The sequence below is a fragment of the Daucus carota genome, chromosome 1, assembly GCF_001625215.2.
Source record: "Daucus carota subsp. sativus chromosome 1, DH1 v3.0, whole genome shotgun sequence".
Lineage (NCBI taxonomy): Eukaryota > Viridiplantae > Streptophyta > Magnoliopsida > Apiales > Apiaceae > Daucus > Daucus carota.
Genome location: NC_030381.2, coordinates 26,496,229 through 26,516,201, shown reverse-complemented (window position 1 = coordinate 26,516,201; position 19,973 = coordinate 26,496,229). Strand labels below are relative to the sequence as shown.

The following is a 19,973-nucleotide window of genomic DNA, read 5'->3' as shown; positions in this document are numbered from 1 at the left end:
TGAGTACAGATCCTACCTGTATAATATATGGGAGAAGCAAGTGCAACTGATCAAGAGCAACCTTGGAGAAACAAAAACATTTCAATTATTAGAATATCCAGGGGTAGACACATTTTATTCTTAATAGAAAGTACATGACACACCGAATTTAGCAAGTTCTTTCCTGTTCCACAATATCAGCAATTATCATCATCAGACAAGCAACTGCGCCGCAAGGGTAAGCTAGATTGGCACTCCATTAAGTGTCCACTATTTTCAACTTCCGTTATCTAGCTGCTGTTGTATCAGAATTTGAGCTGCTTTAACAATTCTTGGTATAACTTCACCTGCAGGAAGAATCTCCTTGATGAGACCTACGCCTTGACCAGCATACATCACCATGCTCTCAATGTCTCCAGTTGTTGTCACATTCGGAACTGTCCCGGCAAAACGACGGATTTCTTTTTCCTGTCGAAGGAAAAAAAGTTGTCGGATGATATTTGAAGAGCCTAGTTGTCTTCCATTTCAGTAAAATCTAACAAGTGCATCTATATGCATAGAGGTCAAGCACATATTTTGTACAAAGATGTGTGCTTGGGAACTAATTCGCAAGGCAGTTTAGAGGTGAGATATAAGATATAATTTTAGGACAACTAAAGAATCCTAGAGAAAAGAAAATCAAGCTGGGGGCAGCATGGTGTTTACAAGAAGAAAAAAAAAACTTACGATGCCATGAATTGTCGAACGTCCAATGATTGGTTGATTGCTTTCATTTTCGTTGCTTGGAAGATCTCTCCAGTCCATGAAGAAAGGGGTCTTTAGGACACGTTGAGGTGCTCCTGGCCACCTTGCACGACCAAACACTTCCGTATATTCTGTTGCTTCAAGTTCAACCAATTTCCTCTTGTATGTTGGATGAGCAAAGCTTTCCTCCGTTGCGAGAAATCTGAATACGAAGTGCATCAGAAATTTTTGGACAGTTACTAATGATTCGAAATTTACATATTCACCCTAAAATGTAAAGGCCTAAACCATTATACCATAAAGTTAGACTGGAAGGCAATGAGATATTTGCTTCAACTGTGATTTATCACTCACCACAGCCATTGAATAGGAAGAACAACATCCAAACAATATTCACCTCAATACTAATACACCTATATAATTCAATACTTCGAATTTCTTTAAAGCTTTATATTAGAAACTTATGCATCTATCTATATCATGAAAGAACGGAACGTTAACCTCTTGAGCAGATGAGCATCATCGCAATATTTACATATTTAGAGATAACAAGGTCTACCAAAAACAAACCCGACAAAACATATATCAACATTGACACATTTATACCAGAAAACAATCACATAACACAAATTCGGAGGAGTGGGATATTTCACAAATTGGAAACATGAGATTTAAGTTCCAAATTTTTTCTTGCAGAATGTGAATCTTCTAGCTAAGTCATAGAACATCTAATTCATCAAGAAATTAATGTTGCAAACAGCTATTCAGCATAAAGTAATTATAAATCCTCAAGTATACAGTCTAAACTTTTCACAAATAAATTCTCTTTCCAGTTGATACAGTATATTCCAGGTTGTGACGAGGGTTGTAGCTAGAGATTGGTTTAAGTGGGATTATAAGTGTAAAATATTCAAAAATATTAGTAGTTAGGGTTGTCGCAAGATATGGTTTTAGTTTCATTATGCCAAAATTATAATTGTGTATAAAACATGATTAAATTATTCTTAATGTAACAAAATTGTACATATAATTAGGATAATAAAAGTTCAGTCGGGGTCAAATGACCCTACTGTCCCAACAGTGGCGGGTGGCCACACCCAGGTTGTGCCATAATTATGTCCCAAATATGTCAAACGACACATGTGATGTCATCTTTCTTCCTATAACCTAGTAGTCAGATCATCAACCTAATATAGACATTTCTCGCTGATTTATAAATATGCAGGAAAATTTCTGTTAGAGCCTCAATAAGAAGATATTGTTTACCTAGTGCCGAGGCACACACCTTGAGCTCCGAGGGCCAGCGCAGCAACATAACCACGCGCATCAACAATACCACCAGCAGCAATTATGGGTATATCTTTACCATGAACTAGATCAACTACTCTTGGAACTAATGAAATTAGGGAATCCTGAAAGCAAGAAACCAACAAAGGAAGTGTTTTATTCTCAGTACATATATTTGAATACAGGGTGAGGAAAATCAACAAAGACAGGCATAGTTAAGTAGTATTTGTGATAAAAATGCCTCAGGAGTGATAAATTTTTTAAAGTTTGCACATGTATGGTGACAGCTCAATCCTACTAAATATCTACTGGTAAAAATGAAATACAATGTTCAAAATGTTAAAAAGACTTCAGATCCCATAATTACTTGCAATGCTATATATTAGCTAGTGACGTTGTTCAGTTAAATAACTGACAAAATCAATTATTCCTGTTCTCCCATTGTAAACTAAATTTACAGAAAACAAGAGCAACTGCAACAGTATATTAAAATAGTTAAAAGTACTTGCTAAAAGACAGAGCAGAAATTCTACTTACTTGGCCCATGACATGCCCCCCTGCTTCCCGTCCTTGGACGATTATTGCATCCACACCCACAGCAGCAGCTTTTTTTGCCTCTTCAAAGCTCCCAACCTTCTCGGCATACATGTATTGTTAATCAGCATTTCATAAGATATAAGAACCAAAAGTAAATAGTGAGTCTAATAACAACCTCATGCAGATAACAATCAAAATCATTATGTTTCCGCTGACAGTTTACTATTCTTCATTGTTTACCGGAATGCTGAATTAAATACATATTTGGGTCGAAGTGATTATCTATATCGTGATGTAGTGCCCACATTGATGAATAAAGTAAAATATAACAGAGCGGAATGCAACAAGTAGTCATCAGAAAGATCTTGAGTCATTCATGTAGGCATGCCCATTAACATTCAGAAGTTAACATGAATGACAACTGTGTGAAATGTGACATAGCAAATATTGCATCAAAAACTATAACAAGCTGAAAACACGTACCTGAGGAACAACCTTAACCCCTGCCTGATGCGCTTCAAGAACTAAATCCTCAGAGCATTCACCCCAGTAAAGTTGCAAGACTGCAACCTTTTCATCCAAAATAGCTTTTATATTTTCTTTGTGAGGAAATGCCAGAACCACACCAACACCAAACGGTTTGTTAGTCAAGGTCTTTGTCTTTCTTATCAGTTCCCTCACATAGTCTGGTGATTCCTGTTATTAATCGAAAATTATATGATATGGAACAACCACTATATATGAATGATATGATGACAACTTGCACATGTATATATAAATATTTTAGGCATAAAATATCAACATGATCATAATGAAGGAAATATCTAAGATTGGTGTAGTTTCTTGTAAAATTGAGGATGAAACACATAAATAAAACCTAACTGATCGGGTTTATTAAATTATTTATGAATTAAGTCAATATTTTATGAAACATGGTGTATAAGTCTCTTCCTTCTCTAAAGAAGGGATATGCCTGTTAGAATGACCTAATATATATTCCAATGGCATAATAATTCACACATGATCACCTGCTTTTGTTCTGTAATCAGTATTCTTTAGTAATTTCTTCCTAAGTTAATGTACATCGAATGTGTACCACTTGTTATGTAATTTTACAAGCCAGATATATTTGAACTTAAAAATATATCACCTTCATTGATACTCATTCTAAGTAGCGAGTGGATGAGGCACAACAATTTATACAATAAATTTTTGCAAACATTTATCTGAAATTTTCGCTTTCAAACACACTTTTAAGTATACACTACTTTCCTCTTCTGCTCATCCATGCCCTGTTGTACTACTAACTTATTTGCATCAACATGATCTCATATCCAAATGATAAAGGGCTTTAGTACTTGTGATGCATATATATAAAAATGATCTAACTAATGATCTTCTTTTAAACGAATTGTATCATGTTAGGAATAATCTGTCAAATTGCAAAATTTTAGAAGATTATAGAAGTCATCAATAAAACCCTAAAAAACTTGCCAATGATTGTAAAGGACCGAACATTTTCATAATCTCAGCATTTCATTCAAATGCCTTCTATATAGATCACAATATGCATATCTAAGAACATTATATATGTCTGGGAGAACATTACAGAGTGACTTGAGGCTTGGAATACAACACCTTTTGTGACTTGTAGCTTGAAATACAACCTCCTTTCAAAGGAATGTGATTCATTGGTATTATACATGCTAACATGGCATCCAGTTTTAATACTAAACCCTGCAAATGTGTCTTGTTGATTTCTAACACCTTAAACACCGTTGATAAGCTTCGTAGCAATTTCTGGAGTTCATTTGACATTTTCTTAAAGATATACGGACCAAGAGTTTGTAGCCTTCAAATTGGCTTTTAACGAAGCAAAATGACAGTTAAGTATTTCCTCTGTTCAATTACTACAAAATCAGCACAAACAATATACATATACGCTAAATATAATATGGTCCAATTACGGCCTCCTCCGTATATCATAGTGTTTTATCATTGCTTACAGATCTCGGGTTCAAGCCCTTCCACCAGCACTATTTAATCTATTTGTGGTGCTAGTACTCTAGTATGATGTATGTTTGTCCACACATTCGAGTGAAAAAGAGTGTTCTAAAGCTTTTCCCTAATATTTAAGCTTAAAGGAGAGGATGTTACTTAAAAATTCAATTCTCATCTTTAAAACCTCAACGCATTGTTTTCTAAGATAGAACTGCAAATGATTATTAATTTTCTAAATGAATTAACACAATAACTGGTGCTTCTAGCATCAGAATACTGTCTTAAATTAATTTCTTTTGACCAATTATATTTAGGATGAATTATAGTCAGTACTCACATACATGTCAGTTGTCACTTGCCACTTCGCAAATGACAGGACCTTCCTCAATCCCCTTCAACTTTACTGGAAGTTTCATAGGGGCTTACCCCTTTTACTGAGAATCAAGCTTACATTGTCTTGTCAATGCCCGGGTAATTGATCTTTTTAGTGGCTGTTTGTTTTCTTCTAGAAACATCAAAAGCTTCTCCGAAACACACCTTCATGATTATCCTGGCCCTGAATCGAAAAATTATTAATGGCTATTCAGCCAAGTGGTTTCTTTAGGTGTCACGCCTAATCCCCCAAATTAAGTGGCAGAAGCCCTGCACCTTTCTACATACAATTCTACCAATTCATCTTCAACAGAAAGCTTGAGAAGTTATTAAAAATTCTGAGGCAGGGTTGTTGGTGATGAAAATTTTCCAATGGGATACTTTAAAATGCTTATTTACAAGGCTTAGCCTAGAGGAACATAACGAAACAGGCCTTCACACAGATCTACCTAAAATCCTAAATATCTCTGTATCAACTACAAGTACATATAATTATATATGATCTTGTCAGTGCCTCCCGACACTATCAACTGTTTACTTAACATGGTATCAGAGCTACAACCTCCCGACACTATCAACCGATTACTTAACATGGTATCCGAGCTATAACCTCCTGACACAATCAACCGTTTATTTAACATGGTATCAGAGCTACAACGTAAAGTGAAATAAACACAGGTATATAGTAAGAAAAGTGAAATGCAAAGTGATGAATGAAGAGAGAGTTATAGAGTTGAGGAGATGGAGTCACCCAGTCAGGAGCTCTGAGAAGACCAAGACCGCCAGCATTAGCCACAGCAGCCACAAGTTGGGGGCCAGATATATCAGGTCCCAATGGTGCACAAACGATTCCATATTCAAATCCCAGTATCCCCCTCCACCCCATTTTTTCAATTTCTTATTTCTCAAAGGAAACTACAATCTTCGTATATAACTACTATCCATTTTGAGTCTTTGACAGAAGTTATATACTCCCGCTCTCATTTATTTTTAGTTTTTTCATTACCTGCACTCATTTTAAGATGCGTATTAAATTTAATTTTAGATTTTTTTTAAAAAAAAACTCTTTTATATAATAAATAAATTTTATTTTTAAAAAAAACAATATATAAAATTACATTTTTATTATAGTTTTTAAAATATTATTTGAAGTATATTAGTATGAAAATGGAGTGAAGATTGGTTATGAGCGTGGGTCAAAGTTATTTGGTTGTATTGTGTGTATTGCGTCAGGGCCAACGTTTTCTTGACACAGTGGAGCCCTGCATGTAGGCTGTAGCCGCCGCCCAACCTTTGATCATTGTTTTTATCACGTGGTTGTTTGGTAAAGATTTATAAGTTCAGTTTCTGGATTATAAATTATGAGCATTTATTTGTATCATTTTTGTAATAAGTCAAGAAGCATTTATAAAAAACTAGGAATGCTAATTTTTATTTCAGGCTTCTACTTATTTCACAAACACTTTAATCACTTATAAATCTTATCTTGCTTCTAACTTCTACTCCACTTATTTATTTTAAGCAAGAAGCACTTATTTTAATCTCACTCGACCTTGTACCTCTCGGGTGTCACTCCTTCATGTATCATGATAGACATGATATTCACTTTTATTAATTTTTTATATAGGTTGTCTAGTGTGCTCATGGCTCATGCGCACATGTTAAGCACTGAGCTTTATAGGTGGGGACCAGGGGTGTAAAAAAACCAAACTGTTCGTGTGAGCTACTCGAACTCGGCTCATAAAATGTTCGAGTTTGATTCGGTAATAATCGAGCCAAGCTCGAGCTCTAACTATTTGGAAGTTTTACCGAGCCGAGCTCGAGCTTCAAATTACTCGGCTCGTAAGGTTTGCGAGCCTTATCGAGGCTCTACTATTTTTTAATTTTTTATTATAAATATTTTTTTATAAATATGTTTAATATATTATTTAAAATTTATATATTTAAATCGAATCGAACTCGAGCCAAATCGGTCATATTTCGAGTTTTTGTCAATATTTGGTGACTCGATTCGAACTTTCGAGCCGAGCTTGAGCTTATCGAACGGTTTACGAATCAAGGTTCGAACTTGAAATTAAAGACTCGATCGAACTCGAACTCGAGCCTCGAGCTTTTCAGTCAAGCTCGAGCCGAGCCTGGCAGTGTTCGACTCGGCTCGATTACACCCATAGTTAGGACATTTTGAATGGTGTGGTTATTATACATGCAGAGGGTCCATCATTATTAAGAAAAACAACGAATCAAAATGAGTCAAACGTGTGAAATTTAGTTCTCAGCATGTGCACATAGGCACACACTTGGAAAACCGTTTTTATATTTATATTCTTGCCATTTGTCCGTGTGTGCATCATATGCTAAGTGTTAAATTCTACTCCCTCCGCCCCCTGAGTAGTATACATTGGGGGACGGGGACGCGGCACGGACTTTAATGCTCCTATAAAGTATAGTTGTGTAATTTATTTTTAAATTTTTTTTTTCTGAATTAAAATTTGGATGTTATATTTTTATTCAGAAAAAGAAAATCTCAAAAATAAGTTACGGAACTATATTTTATAAGAGCATTGAAATGCGTGTCGAACAGTTGAAAAGAAACGTATACAATTAAATGGGACAGAGGGAGTATCTACTTTTTAATTGTTACAGTTTTTGTGCATGTATGACATCCATCATTATTAACAAATATGAGCCAATCAAAATGAGTTAAATATATGGAATTTAAGTTTAACATGTGCTCATACACATCATAAAAAAATCGATGTTCGTGGTGCGAAAATTAAAATTTGTATCGCTGATGAAGGTGTAATATATCCCCTCAAAATTTATAATTTATTCAATTGTAATAAATAATTTCTAATAAATAAATTCCAATAATACTAAAGTTTTGTATGACTCTCAAAGATAACAAAATTATCATATTATCGTGAACATCGTTTTCAGAAAGAGGAATAAATAAAGAAAATCACAAAACATGTGCCGAGGTAGTATGTTCGGAGTAGGGGTGTACACGGTTCGGGTTGGGCGGGTTAACGGAATTTATTGACTCAACCCAATTAAATCGGGTTTTCAAAATTTCAACTCAACTCGAACCGTATAAATTTGTAACCCAAACCAATTTGTAGTACTTCGGTTTGGATCGGTTATAATCGCCGATGTCGAATGGGTCTTCAACATCAAATTTTTTACACTAAAAATTACTTTAACAATCTTGTCAAAGACATAAAATTGAATTTAGTTAAAAAAAATAAGTAGTAACAAATAATAAACAAATATATTCATAAATTTAATCTCATATTCTCACTCATAAATTTATTCTCATATATTTTTAAAAAGCAAACAAAAAATAATATATTAAATTTAGGGCAAACAAATACAATAAAACTAATTGGATTAAGCTAATATGTGATGAGATGGATAAATTCAATATGTTCTCATATTTTTCAATCGGGTTGGGTTGGATCGGCTTATAAAACTGAAACCCATGTCCAACCCAATTAAATCGGTTTAATACTATTTCAATCCAATTACTAATCGGGTTATAAAATTTCGGATTGGATCGGCCGAAATATGATCGGTTTGGATCAGGTTGGTCGGTTTCGCCAACCCGTGTACACCCTTAGTTCGGAGTGTATTCGATCGGGAGGTTTTTTATTTATGAATTTTAATAGATTCTATGCGATTTTGATTTTGTGCGAATTCTTGATAAAATGTCGTAAAGTTGATATAGATTCATTAGGATTTAAGCACAATACTTCAAAATCTTATGGATTTTTGTGAAATTTTAAAAAACTTAAAATACACTGGAAAATCCCATGAAAACCGTTTGAATATCATCAGATTTTAATGGATTTTAAACAATCTCAATTGAATTCAAAAAATTGAATTCCATCGGATTTTAAAATTTAAAATCATAATTGAATACCACCTGATTTTGTAGCATAATTTAAAATCTCAATTGAATACCTTAAGATTTTAATGGATTTCAAACAATCTCAACCGAATACCCTCGGATTTCATAAATGAAAAAAAAATACTTTAAAATCACAATCGAATAAACCCTCGCTATATATTTAAAATTGATGTAAATTCGATAATATTGGAGTTAATCAATTAGTTTTTCTAATTAACTTCGAAATAACCAATTACCCGCGAGAATGTACCGACCCAGTATTAATAAGTTTTTTTTACTTCTGCCTAATTGCTTATCATAGTAGGCTCCAAGACGAGGCCCAATCCAACACATACCATCCCAAGCCCATTTGAATATCCAATATTATCTGCGGTCCACTCGATTTTCAGTTCTAACTACCATAGTCGGTGATAGTCCCTCGTTTTTGAGTTACTACAATCACTTGTCAATTTGAGTTACTTCTTATACTACAATCACTTGTCAATTTTTAGACATTATAGACACACTTTATGTTTCGTAAATAAAATATTATAAACTATAAAATATTTTATTATATAAATATATAAAACTGATTTCTATCAAAATCAGCTTTTTTCATTGAAAAGGAGCAAAAAGTGGTTCTAAAATTGCATTGTTAGCAAAACACTATGAAATCCATCATTAAGTAAAACATATTTTATTTCTTGTTCATATACAAATTGTCAGTGTATTTCATATTATATATATAATATAAAATTATATTTATATAATATATACCCGTATATTTAAGAAATCCATATCTATCTAAGAAAATTCATGTATAACTATAAATTATCATATACTTTTGTGATCATATATTTCCATATTTTGTATATCAAAAGATTAGATCAGATCATCAATGTCAATCGAGAAACTTGTTTGGGGGCATAAGTGATGTTCTGAGATATAAGTTTGACCTGGCACGATTAGCAGGAGCATTGATTTAATTATATAGAATGAATAACTTAATAATCCAAAGATCTGTTTAGATTTATTCGTACAACAATTAATTTTATCAAACGAGTAAAGTGCACTTTGTGTATTTACACTTTAGTCAAGACACAACTTGCAATACTGTAATCCAAAATCGAGCACTTGCAATATCAATTTTTGCATTTTATTATATTTTGTTGCATTCCGTTAATCTGGGTTAACTCCGTTAATAATTTAGATAGTAAAGCGCACTTTGTGTACTCACACTTTACTTAAAGTTCATTTTGTGTACTCGCACTTTACTGTAAATTTTCAACTAGAGTATTGCAAATGTTGTTTTTTAGTAAAGTGCGAGTACACAAAATGCACTTTACTCCTTAAATTATTAACGGAGTTAATCCAAATTAACGGAATACAACAAAGTATAATGAAATACAGAGATTGATATTGCAAGTGCTCGATTTTGAACTATAATATTATAAATGATATCTTAAATAAAGTAGGAGTACACAAACTGCACTTTACTCTTATCAAATTAATACAATAATAAACTACACTCAGAATTATTTAATGTATTATTGCATATTTAGTATTGTGGATAACAATCTAAATGGAGTAGGACGTGATGCGGTTTTGATTCTGAAGAAGCACGCCCTTGACAATTTGCTATAAATAATTAAAAACAATGACATATCCAATGAGGCTGCTAATATGTCCATTAATATAATGACAAGCTAGATATTTCTCTAGTCGATCGTAAATTCGTAATTAGCTAGCCAGGCTGTAGATCTTGTGCTTTGTCTTTCGTCCGTGGTCAAACACACACGCACGTATACGTATTTTTTATATAAACTAGCATATCTTGCCCGTGCTTCGCACACGGGTAATTTTATGTTGCTTTCATATTTTTATAAGTGTTAACTTATCTGTTCATATCTAATAATCTCATGTTCACTGTATTTTGTTACGCGTCCTTTTCGCTAACTCCTTGATTCCACAATTTTACGAAACGTAAACACCATAGTTGTGTTATTATAATGGTATCTAAATCCTTTTAGTAATGAAGCGAAAAAACTCTATCTCAGTAACTATTTGCTTGAATTAAAGGAGACAGTGGTCCACACAGAAAAGAAAAGAGCTATTAACTTGCTTTGCTGCTGAAAAGAAATTTCCCTGGCTTCCACCAAGAATGGTTGTGGCTGTGTAGGAAAAAAATTGAAATTACTCATTGGACTCAATTTCTCATAATGGATCCGCAAGACGGTAGTTGTTGAATATGATTAAGCATCTGAAAACACAAATATGTGGTGCCTTAGTTGAAAGATTGAGGCCATCTGTTCCATTAGTAGATCGAGACCAAGTATATCGTGTAATATTGGGACCTACAATCTCGGTTGATGCATCACCGTAATAGTATTAGTATAAAATTCTTTATTAACCTGATGATCAAGAAAAAGGTAATGACATGCAGCGCTATTAGATCAAATGTTTACACAATGCGCGTCTGCGATTTATGATTAAAGTGAGGAAAAGTGATTAAAGTGAGAAATTGTTTATCCAGATACAAAAGTGAACGTTGTGCACACTTTGTTCACTTTGAGCTGCCAAGAATGAGAGGTAAAATCCCATAATAAAATTAGAACAGAAGCTCGGATAATTGTTAAGGTACTAATCACTAAAAGCTCCAAATACAAAGCACTAATCTTAAAAATCTGAGTTTTCACCTGATATCTGGGTAGGTTGTAATGGCATTTGGCCCGAGTTATGAGCAAGATCAGGAGTTCAAGACCGTGAACTTGAATTAAAAATGTTATAGATTGTATTAGTATAGAAGTCTTTATCAACCTGATGATTGAGAAGAAGGTAATGGCCTCCAGCATTATTAGATCACTTCTTTCTAATGGAGAAAGCTATATCTCGTAAAAACATTGTATACAAAGACTTATTGCAAATGGAACTTATTAATAATAATAGAATTCCTTAGGCAAACACCAATAAGTAATAGAAATCCACAGAGAAACATCAAAAAAAAAAATAGAAATCCTTAGACAAACACAACTAAGTTTAACAATATCCATTGAGCAGAGAATAATAATAGAAACTGGATAGCAGCAACGAAATGGGAGGATCCAAGTGAGAGCTTCTCATGCAAAGCGTGGGACGCAGCAAACGGATCTACCTTTTATTAGCAGCAGTGGAACTCACAGTTCCTGCAATTTTACATAGTGTAGGTATTCGGTTAGGCTTTAAACACAAATACATGCGTGTAATGAAAGAATGAATATTAGGCATCAAGAAAAAACCAACCACTTTCACCCTCTTGGTAGAAGATTTTGAGGTTGATGGTGTCTCAGTCTCTTCTAAATGTTTCACGGCAGAACTCTGCAAGTAAAGATTTTGTCCCAGGAAATCACTTTATGTCTTTTATGAAGCTTTATTAATATGAAAATGAAAAATGCTCCCTCCAGTTTATTAAAAGTACTTACATTGGTAATAGAGGACGTTGTGCTCGATGTACCCGACACCGAGGAAATAGCAGAGACAGGAGCATCTGCATCAACGGCGTCCACAGCAAAAAACAGTCTGCTATTCACCTTAACATTATCTTCACTGATAAGCAACTTAAGCCTGAGCTCTTTTCCTGTTATAACTCTAATTTCTTCAGGAAACTCGGTACTTGTTTGATTCTGTCAACAATGTTATAAGACAAAGTATAACTTATACTCACGAATGCATGTAGAAAAGAAGACTGAACTTTAGTTTGTAAACAAACCTTGAGCTTGTTTGAGATCATCTTAGTGGCTGAAATTCCAACCATCCTCTTCACACCTCGATCCATAAGAACAAAATTGAACGCTTCTGTAGAGTCCTCTCCGAGAATGACCACTCTGTACCTGAATAACGTCAATAATACATTTTTAAGATGAATACTGTGATATTGAAGTGTTATAGTGTGTTTTAAAGATTAAATAATTAAAAACAATGACATATCCAATGAGGCTGCTAATATGTCCATTAATATAATGACAAGCTAGATATTTCTCTAGTCGATCGTAAATTCGTAATTAGCTAGCCAGGCTGTAGATCTTGTGCTTTGTCTTTCGTCCGTGGTCAAACACACACGCACGTATACGTATTTTTTATATAAATTTGTGGAAAAGACAGCTTAGGAAAAGAATTATAAAATGTATATTGTATGATTCATAATTTATGAGACATTTTATTTTGTATTCGTTACCGGAGTATAAGAGAAGATTGCTAGTTATAAAAAGTTTAAAACTTAATAAATATTCATCTATATTTCAATTTATTTTTTTTTGAGTAGCTGGATATACATCTCGCATGATTTTAAAAATAAATAGAAAATATAATAAATGGATATGACGTCTCGTATGATTTTAAAAATTAATAATAATTGTAAAATTTTAATATTTTGTGTTATTGGTTAAAACTTATTCACCGGTTAAGTGGCTGGTGTCGCAGACTTGAACAACAAATATGTTAAATAAAGAGTTTTTCGCTAATTTTGCAAAATCCAACGTGCCAAAACAACAAATAATTCTCTTGCCAAGACATTTCGCATCAAAAATCACGAGACTCCCTCTTCCATATATTCTTTCGGTGATTTCCCAGCATGTCCACCAAAAGCTTTCGTGCTTTTGGGGACTCACATTCGCAGCTAAGCTACATTTTTAATTTAAATTTGAAAAAAGAAAGTACACGCTTTTGGACCACGGATATCTCCCATCTCAGTATCTTTGACTGGCCCAAGGTTAAGTCGTGTTTTTTGTATGCCGACCTTTAATCTCTGAAGTGTGACTTACGGTCTCCATTAACCACAAAATGATAAGCAGAATATTGAAAAAAAAAAATTGTTCGGAATAACTTTTCACATATTTAGCCATCGGTGTTATTGTGTATTCAAGAGAAATAATTAGCGGCAATCTAATAAGTTATAAAATTATAAAATTTACACATATTTTAAAGTATGATAAAAAATGTCTCGTTAAATATTCAAAAGACGTTTTAAAATATACTTAACTGTTTAAATGAATTTATAATATGAAGCTGACATCCTGTCTAGACTTGGTATAATTACACTACGCCGAGCCGGAGCCAACTCTACTTTACCTTCAAAGATGCGATATTAAAAACACATGTTACCTGCAATCTGTTCTCAATCCAAAAATCATTATTTTTTAAAATTTTGTACAATCATTATATAGGCATGAGCACTGTACGATTTTTCGTAATTATTCGATTTCTAAAGTCAGAAATCAAAATCAAACTATACATAATAGCACGGTTTGATTTTTAAAATTTGATTTCGATTTTAAATTATGCATTTCGGCTTTAAAATCAAGTATATAAAATATTTAATAATATTTATTTGTCTAATTTTAGCAAACAATATCTGACCAACCAGATGTAAATGCTAACTGATAACTCGAGATCCCGTTTCAGCCTTTCTCCGTCGTGCTCCGTCGTCTTATAAGGGAGTGAGGGGCAAATGATATAGTGTAATCCGGACCAGGTACACGCGCAAGGCACGGGGTTCGGATAACATCTCAGTCCAGAGAATTCTCTCTCATCTCAGCCCGGAGAATTCTCCTACATCTCAGCCTGGAGAATTCTCCCCACAAAAAGCAAGAATGGACCTCAATCACAAGACGTCAATCCAGATTGATACGTAAAGAGGAGCACGATCCATATCTCACGGGTAGAAGACCCATATCCCGCATCCAAACCAGACTTCTTCTTTGTCATGTGGTAGGATCCCAGGGTTTTCAAAGCCGCAACCAACGCACCAGGAGACATCTCCCAAAGCTCTCTGCAAAAATAGGGCAAGCTTGAAACAAAAAACAAGAAAAGTCAAAAATCATGGCCAGAGCATTCCCACACCTGTGTAAGAAGAACTGAAAAGAAACAACTACAACCACAACTGCAATATGAAAGTATAGAGGAGCAATCACATAAGAAGAATAGACATAAAACAACTACAACTCGGACTTACACCCCCACTTATGTAACTTGGGCTGCTGCATGAAGGTATCCCGGGTGAACTATTGCCCAAAAAAGTTGCAGAAATGAAAGACCTGTTGCAAATCGTCGTCTTTTAAAGCGGGTGGAAAGAAGTCCGTCTCCACCCCCTCGGTCGCAATATAAGGCACAAACCCCAGATCAAGACCCTTCAAAAGAATTACCTCGTGATCTCAATGCCTCAACGAAGCCTGTATAACCATTGGTCTCGCAAGACCCGGACCGTACCCGCAGCCCGGAATCTCAACTCATACAAAGGTTCCTTGGTGGATTTAACTAGGAGAAAGACCTGGTGAAACAACTTAAAAGTAGGCTGAAGCTCTATCTTGTTACAGGTGGCTAGGAACCAAGTCATCCACTTGATTCCATTCGGCGTTATCTGCATTGGTGAACACTTATACACATATTTACATAAGTGTTTGAAGAAGAGATGCCACCGGGGGTTCCACCCGGACCTAAGATGTTCTAACCAAACAGGAACGAACCCATCAGCTGGCCTACGATAAATTCTTTCCCCCGGTTCGGGCCACCTCCACTCTATCTCCGGACCTAGCTGGAAAGTAGACGTCACTACGGTGTCCATCTCCACCTTAGACAAGGAGGCGAGACTCTCCTTCAGAGGATAGAAGTCCCGGGCCATATAGAACTCTACAAACCTGGAATCAACCTCCTCCTTATCGTATGGACCAGGAGCCCCATCCTCATGCTTATTACGATACAAGCTACTCAAATTCCAGAAATATTGGATCTCGAAAACATCCGGAGCCTTCTTTACAAAGTAATATTTACTCTCTATCCAATAACTGTCCAGAGTAATCAACATATGTCTATTTGAAACCTCCTTCACAGGAAGCCTCTTTGAAAAACAGCAGCCCGGGGCATGGTAGTAGAAGGACCCGGATCACCCCCTTCCGAACTTTCGCTATCAGGAAAGAAGGCAGTAAAAGGTCTCTTAACCGACTCCTTGGTTCGGACCATACACCTACATATAACAATCCAGGTTAGTTTTATACATAGAGAATTCTCCGCAAGAAACTAACTTATTCCTATTTGGTTTCTATATTTCTTTTAATGGTCCGGACCTCAAACCTAGACCTATATGTGAAACCCCCTATCCAACAAAAAACACACAAATCGAGACTGATAAAGCATTCAGCCTCGGACCTCGAACCCAACCCGGACTTCGGGACACCACAAACAACCCACAAAATTTTTCAAACCACAGCATAATATCGAAACCAAAAAACTCAAAACCCACCTACACACCTATACACACATATGACCAAAAACAACAGCCACAAGTTTGGAGCCCAATCCCATAAGTCAGTCTACTAACTCTCCCAAAACCAAAACAAAAGGACAAGCAATCACCCTGACCTGGGCCAGACTCACAACACAAACATAAATCAATAGACAAACAAGCCACAGAAAACCAATAAACACGAATAACACATACACAGCATAGCAGACCCGGACTCGATACACATAATCCAGAATTCAGCAACTACGGGTACTCAAGCACACAACGACAAGAAGCGAAAAACAAACATAACACCCGCTCCTGGACCGGACTACAACTATTTTCCTACTCCCTCATACAGGAAACCTATATCAGGGAGTGGGGGGCAAATGATATCGTGTAATCCGGACCAAGTACACGCGCAAGGCACGGGATTCGGATAACATCTCATTCTGGAGAATTCTCGCACATCTCAGCCCAGATAATTCTCGCACATCTCAACCCAGAGAATTCTCCTACATCTCAGCCCGGAGAATTCTCCCCACAAAAGGCGAGAATGGACCACAATCACAAGACGTCAATCCAGATTGACACATAAAGAGGAACACGATCCTAGAACTCGACTCGGTCTCACAACAGTTAAGGGAGTCCCGCTCTTCGATAGGCCGAATGATATCAGTGTGTCCACGACGAATGGAAGCCCCATGTGATAGGGACAAAACATGAACAGTCAACTACTGTCAAGAAACGACAAGTTCCTAAACATTCCAAACTACTGTTCCACCGCCGACAGATGGACACGTGTAGGGAGTTCAAGGCATGCAGGTGTATGGCTAAGATTCAGGTTTTTCTACCCTTAAACCCTAATCTTTGGCCTATAAATAAACCAAGGGCAAGAGCTTAAGGGATTCTCTTCTCCACACATTCATATTTCACACACACATATGCACTCAGCAAATATAAACACTTAAGCAACCACCATACACACACCCTCTACATTGATAGGTAGCTCATTTTCCGTCCGACTACTTTCAAGCCCGCTCTTACTCTCACGCCGGAGGCGCCTCGGGGTCCAAACCCTCCTCTGGCGTTGTTTTGTAGGCAAATTGACGACAATATGACATAAGAGGATCTTACAACTATTCTATTTTACTCCCTCCGTCCCATAATACTTTTCTTACTTTCCTTTTAAAGTAATTCAAAATACTTTTCCCGTTTCTATTTTGGGTTACTGAATATATACATACATATGAACAACTTTACGCGGCTGTTAATAAAACAAAAGAACTTACCATCACCCCCACCCATCCCATTAATCTATGCATGGATAATCTTGATATCTGATTGGTGGTTCAAATTTGTTCTTGTATTGGTTGGCAGCAAAGTGGTGCATTATACAAATGTATTAGCTACTGTTGGTACTCTGTTAGCATATCTGTAATTAATGCTGGGTAGTAGAAGTCAATACAATTAGTGCAAAGTTACTCACACTGTGATCATCCTTAAAACCCGTGCCATTCATGTAATGAGAAAATTATAAAGGATCAGAGGGAGTATAATACTAGTACAACCATAGCTATACAAGAAATAATAGAAACAAGAAAGGAAATTAGAAAGTTCAGAATTAAAAATACAAGAAATATAAGAAACAAGAAAAGAAAGTAGAAATGCTAGATTTGTAAATTTTTTTAAATTACATTTGCAACATACAATAGTAGATGCGATTGAAAATATCCATTAACATCGTATTAACATGATATTGATCATTCGATCAAACTTAACGAATATATTTTGGTTTCTTCCTAAAATATATGGTATTTATGAATATTAACGAAGTTGTTTAATTACCAATACTAATATATATTAGCGATAATTATTTTCATCTTTAGAGCATCTCTAATGGGAGGTGCTAACTAAATTTGCTTAAAATGACAAATCATCAAAAATATTATTATTTTATTCTTTCTCTCTTTGGGCAACTTTTACATAAAAATTTACTCCAATGGTTGGCACCCCAAGTTACCACGTATTTGTGCAAGTATAATTATAACAAGATTGAAAACTAAATGATTTTAGGGTGATTTATACATTTTTTTTTTCTATTTTTGGAGGGTGCCAAAAGTTGGCAACTTTGCTTGGCACTCCTTCCACTCCAATGGAGAGCCAACAAGAGTGTCATGCCACATCATGACACATGCATTTTAGCACTCTTTTTGGCATCCCATTGGAGTTGCTTTTATGAGGTGGAATTTCGTTGACACTAATTTTAATAACAATATATGTGAAAATAGTAAGACGTGTAATAAATCAGTAACAAAACTTTTTATAAACTTCTGAGACGGATGAAACAACACCCTCACAATATATTATTATTAAAGATGAGGATTATTATTAAAGAGGAGGTAACAAATACATTTCATTTAATAAATAGGACATAATGTTGACGTGCCTTATTTTCTTCAAACAAAAGATTACAAATCCTACATATGATAAAACAAATAACAAAATTTAGGAAAATTAGGATATAGACCTAAAGAACAGTCTGTCTTGCACTGGTGATTGGTGAATATGAATAATGGGTTTGTCTAGTGTGTGCCCATGGGCACATGCTAAGCACCAAATTTTATAAGTTTGGTGGGTTTTGATTGGTGTGGTTGGTGAATTTGCAGGGGGGTCCACTATTATAAAGAAGTGGTGGCCAATCAAAATCACTCAAACTTGTGAATTTTAGTGCTTAACATGTGCCCATGGGCACACACTAGAAAAACCGATGAATAATAAGGAATTAGAGATGCAGGACAGCTAGTAAACAAGTGTGTGGGGATTAAGAGAGAAGAGTAGAAAGGAAAGCAACAAAATTTAGGGGGCACCGACCGGCTTGGTGGTGTGAGGTTCATATCGAAACTTGGGCGTGCCAAAGCACTTTCCGTCCATTTAGGGCATTGAAATTTGCACTCTCCACCACACCATAGGCGGATCTTAGAAGGGGCAAGAGGGGGCAACTGACCCCCCTTAATTTTTTTGTTTGTTAATATTATACATATTTTTAGGTTGTAAAAGTGAAATTGACCCCCCTTAATTTTTTTGTGACCCCTTTTAATTTTTTTTTACAAAAAATTGACCCCCCTTAACTTCATAGTCAGATCCGCCACTGCACCACACCTCCCATTTTCATTCTTTTGTTCATGTAGTAGTATATTTCATAGACTATACACGTTAATGCGGTTCAGTACTCATATAGATAAATAACATTATCTATTACTAACATATTCCGCTGTATAGATAAATAACTCAAGTGGAGTTTTTTTTTTGTCACTAATTTTGAAAAATAGCGATTTGAGAAAAAATTAGAGATCTGATAGATTATGGGAAATAATAATAAATTATTTTATATTAAACCGTCTGATAACAAGTAGATTAAATTAATAATGATTTGAACTCGAAATGTTATTTCTATAAGATTAGCATGAATCTAGTTAAAGTAAAAATAATTTTCAAATAAACATAAAATCGGGTTAGTGAAAATTGTTGTATGGGTGAACATTTCATTTTCTTCTTATTTTAACCGCTTTGTACATACTTCTTGAGATATCAAGCAGTTTCACTGGAATTTCCTTGTTTTCAACTTTTCAGCCAACTCATTAATTAAGATCATTTTTGGAATCGGCCAATTCATTAGTCGGGAAGACATTTAAGAATATTTTTGGAACGTAGCATTCGTCCTGCTAAAATCACCGAGTTTGATTTCGGAAAAATCCTCACAAGGAGCTAGCTAGGTCACATCTATCTTAGCACTTGATGTTCCTCTTTAGTCTTTATTCATACAATAATTCCTTCTTGTGACTTCACCCCATAGCTGGATACACAAAACTTAGCCTAAATTTAAACAATCATAAAAAGAAAAGGCTGATGCTT

The 19,973-nt window shown here is 35.1% G+C and overlaps 2 protein-coding genes across 2 annotated transcripts; both read right to left on the bottom strand.

Annotated features, from left to right (window-relative positions):
* Window positions 1–62: 62 nt before the first annotated feature.
* LOC108203799 (uncharacterized) lies at window positions 63–5,868 on the bottom strand. The gene is made up of 6 exons (XM_017372982.2): window positions 5,672–5,868; window positions 3,031–3,243; window positions 2,548–2,643; window positions 1,990–2,135; window positions 706–925; window positions 63–447 (listed from the first exon to the last, which is right to left on the bottom strand). Exons 1-6 carry the CDS (start codon window positions 5,804–5,806, stop codon window positions 256–258), a joined length of 1,002 nt encoding a protein of 333 aa, XP_017228471.1. The 5' UTR covers window positions 5,807–5,868; the 3' UTR covers window positions 63–255.
* A 5,852-nt stretch (window positions 5,869–11,720) lies between these two features.
* Window positions 11,721–12,750, bottom strand: LOC108197001 (uncharacterized). The gene is made up of 4 exons (XM_017364464.2): window positions 12,552–12,750; window positions 12,265–12,465; window positions 12,086–12,160; window positions 11,721–11,988 (listed from the first exon to the last, which is right to left on the bottom strand). Exons 1-4 carry the CDS (start codon window positions 12,615–12,617, stop codon window positions 11,980–11,982), a joined length of 351 nt encoding a protein of 116 aa, XP_017219953.1. The 5' UTR covers window positions 12,618–12,750; the 3' UTR covers window positions 11,721–11,979.
* Between the last annotated feature and the right edge of the window lie 7,223 nt (window positions 12,751–19,973).

What these genes read in the sequence shown, in the direction of transcription:
- LOC108203799 (XM_017372982.2), bottom strand. Translation starts at nt 5,806, where the DNA reads ATGGGGTGGAGGGGGATACTGGGATTTGAATATGGAATCGTTTGTGCA. An exon ending in GGGTTAAGGTTGTTCCTCAG is followed by an intron (nt 2,644 to 3,030) that starts GTACGTGTTTTC and finishes TATGCCGAGAAG; the next exon opens with GTTGGGAGCTTTGAAGAGGC. An exon ending in GGTGTGTGCCTCGGCACTAG is followed by an intron (nt 926 to 1,989) that starts GTAAACAATATC and finishes CTTCGTATTCAG; the next exon opens with ATTTCTCGCAACGGAGGAAA.
- LOC108197001 (XM_017364464.2), bottom strand. Translation starts at nt 12,617, where the DNA reads ATGGATCGAGGTGTGAAGAGGATGGTTGGAATTTCAGCCACTAAGATG. An exon ending in TGATCTCAAACAAGCTCAAG is followed by an intron (nt 12,466 to 12,551) that starts GTTTGTTTACAA and finishes CATTGTTGACAG; the next exon opens with AATCAAACAAGTACCGAGTT. An exon ending in CAACGTCCTCTATTACCAAT is followed by an intron (nt 12,161 to 12,264) that starts GTAAGTACTTTT and finishes CTTTACTTGCAG; the next exon opens with AGTTCTGCCGTGAAACATTT.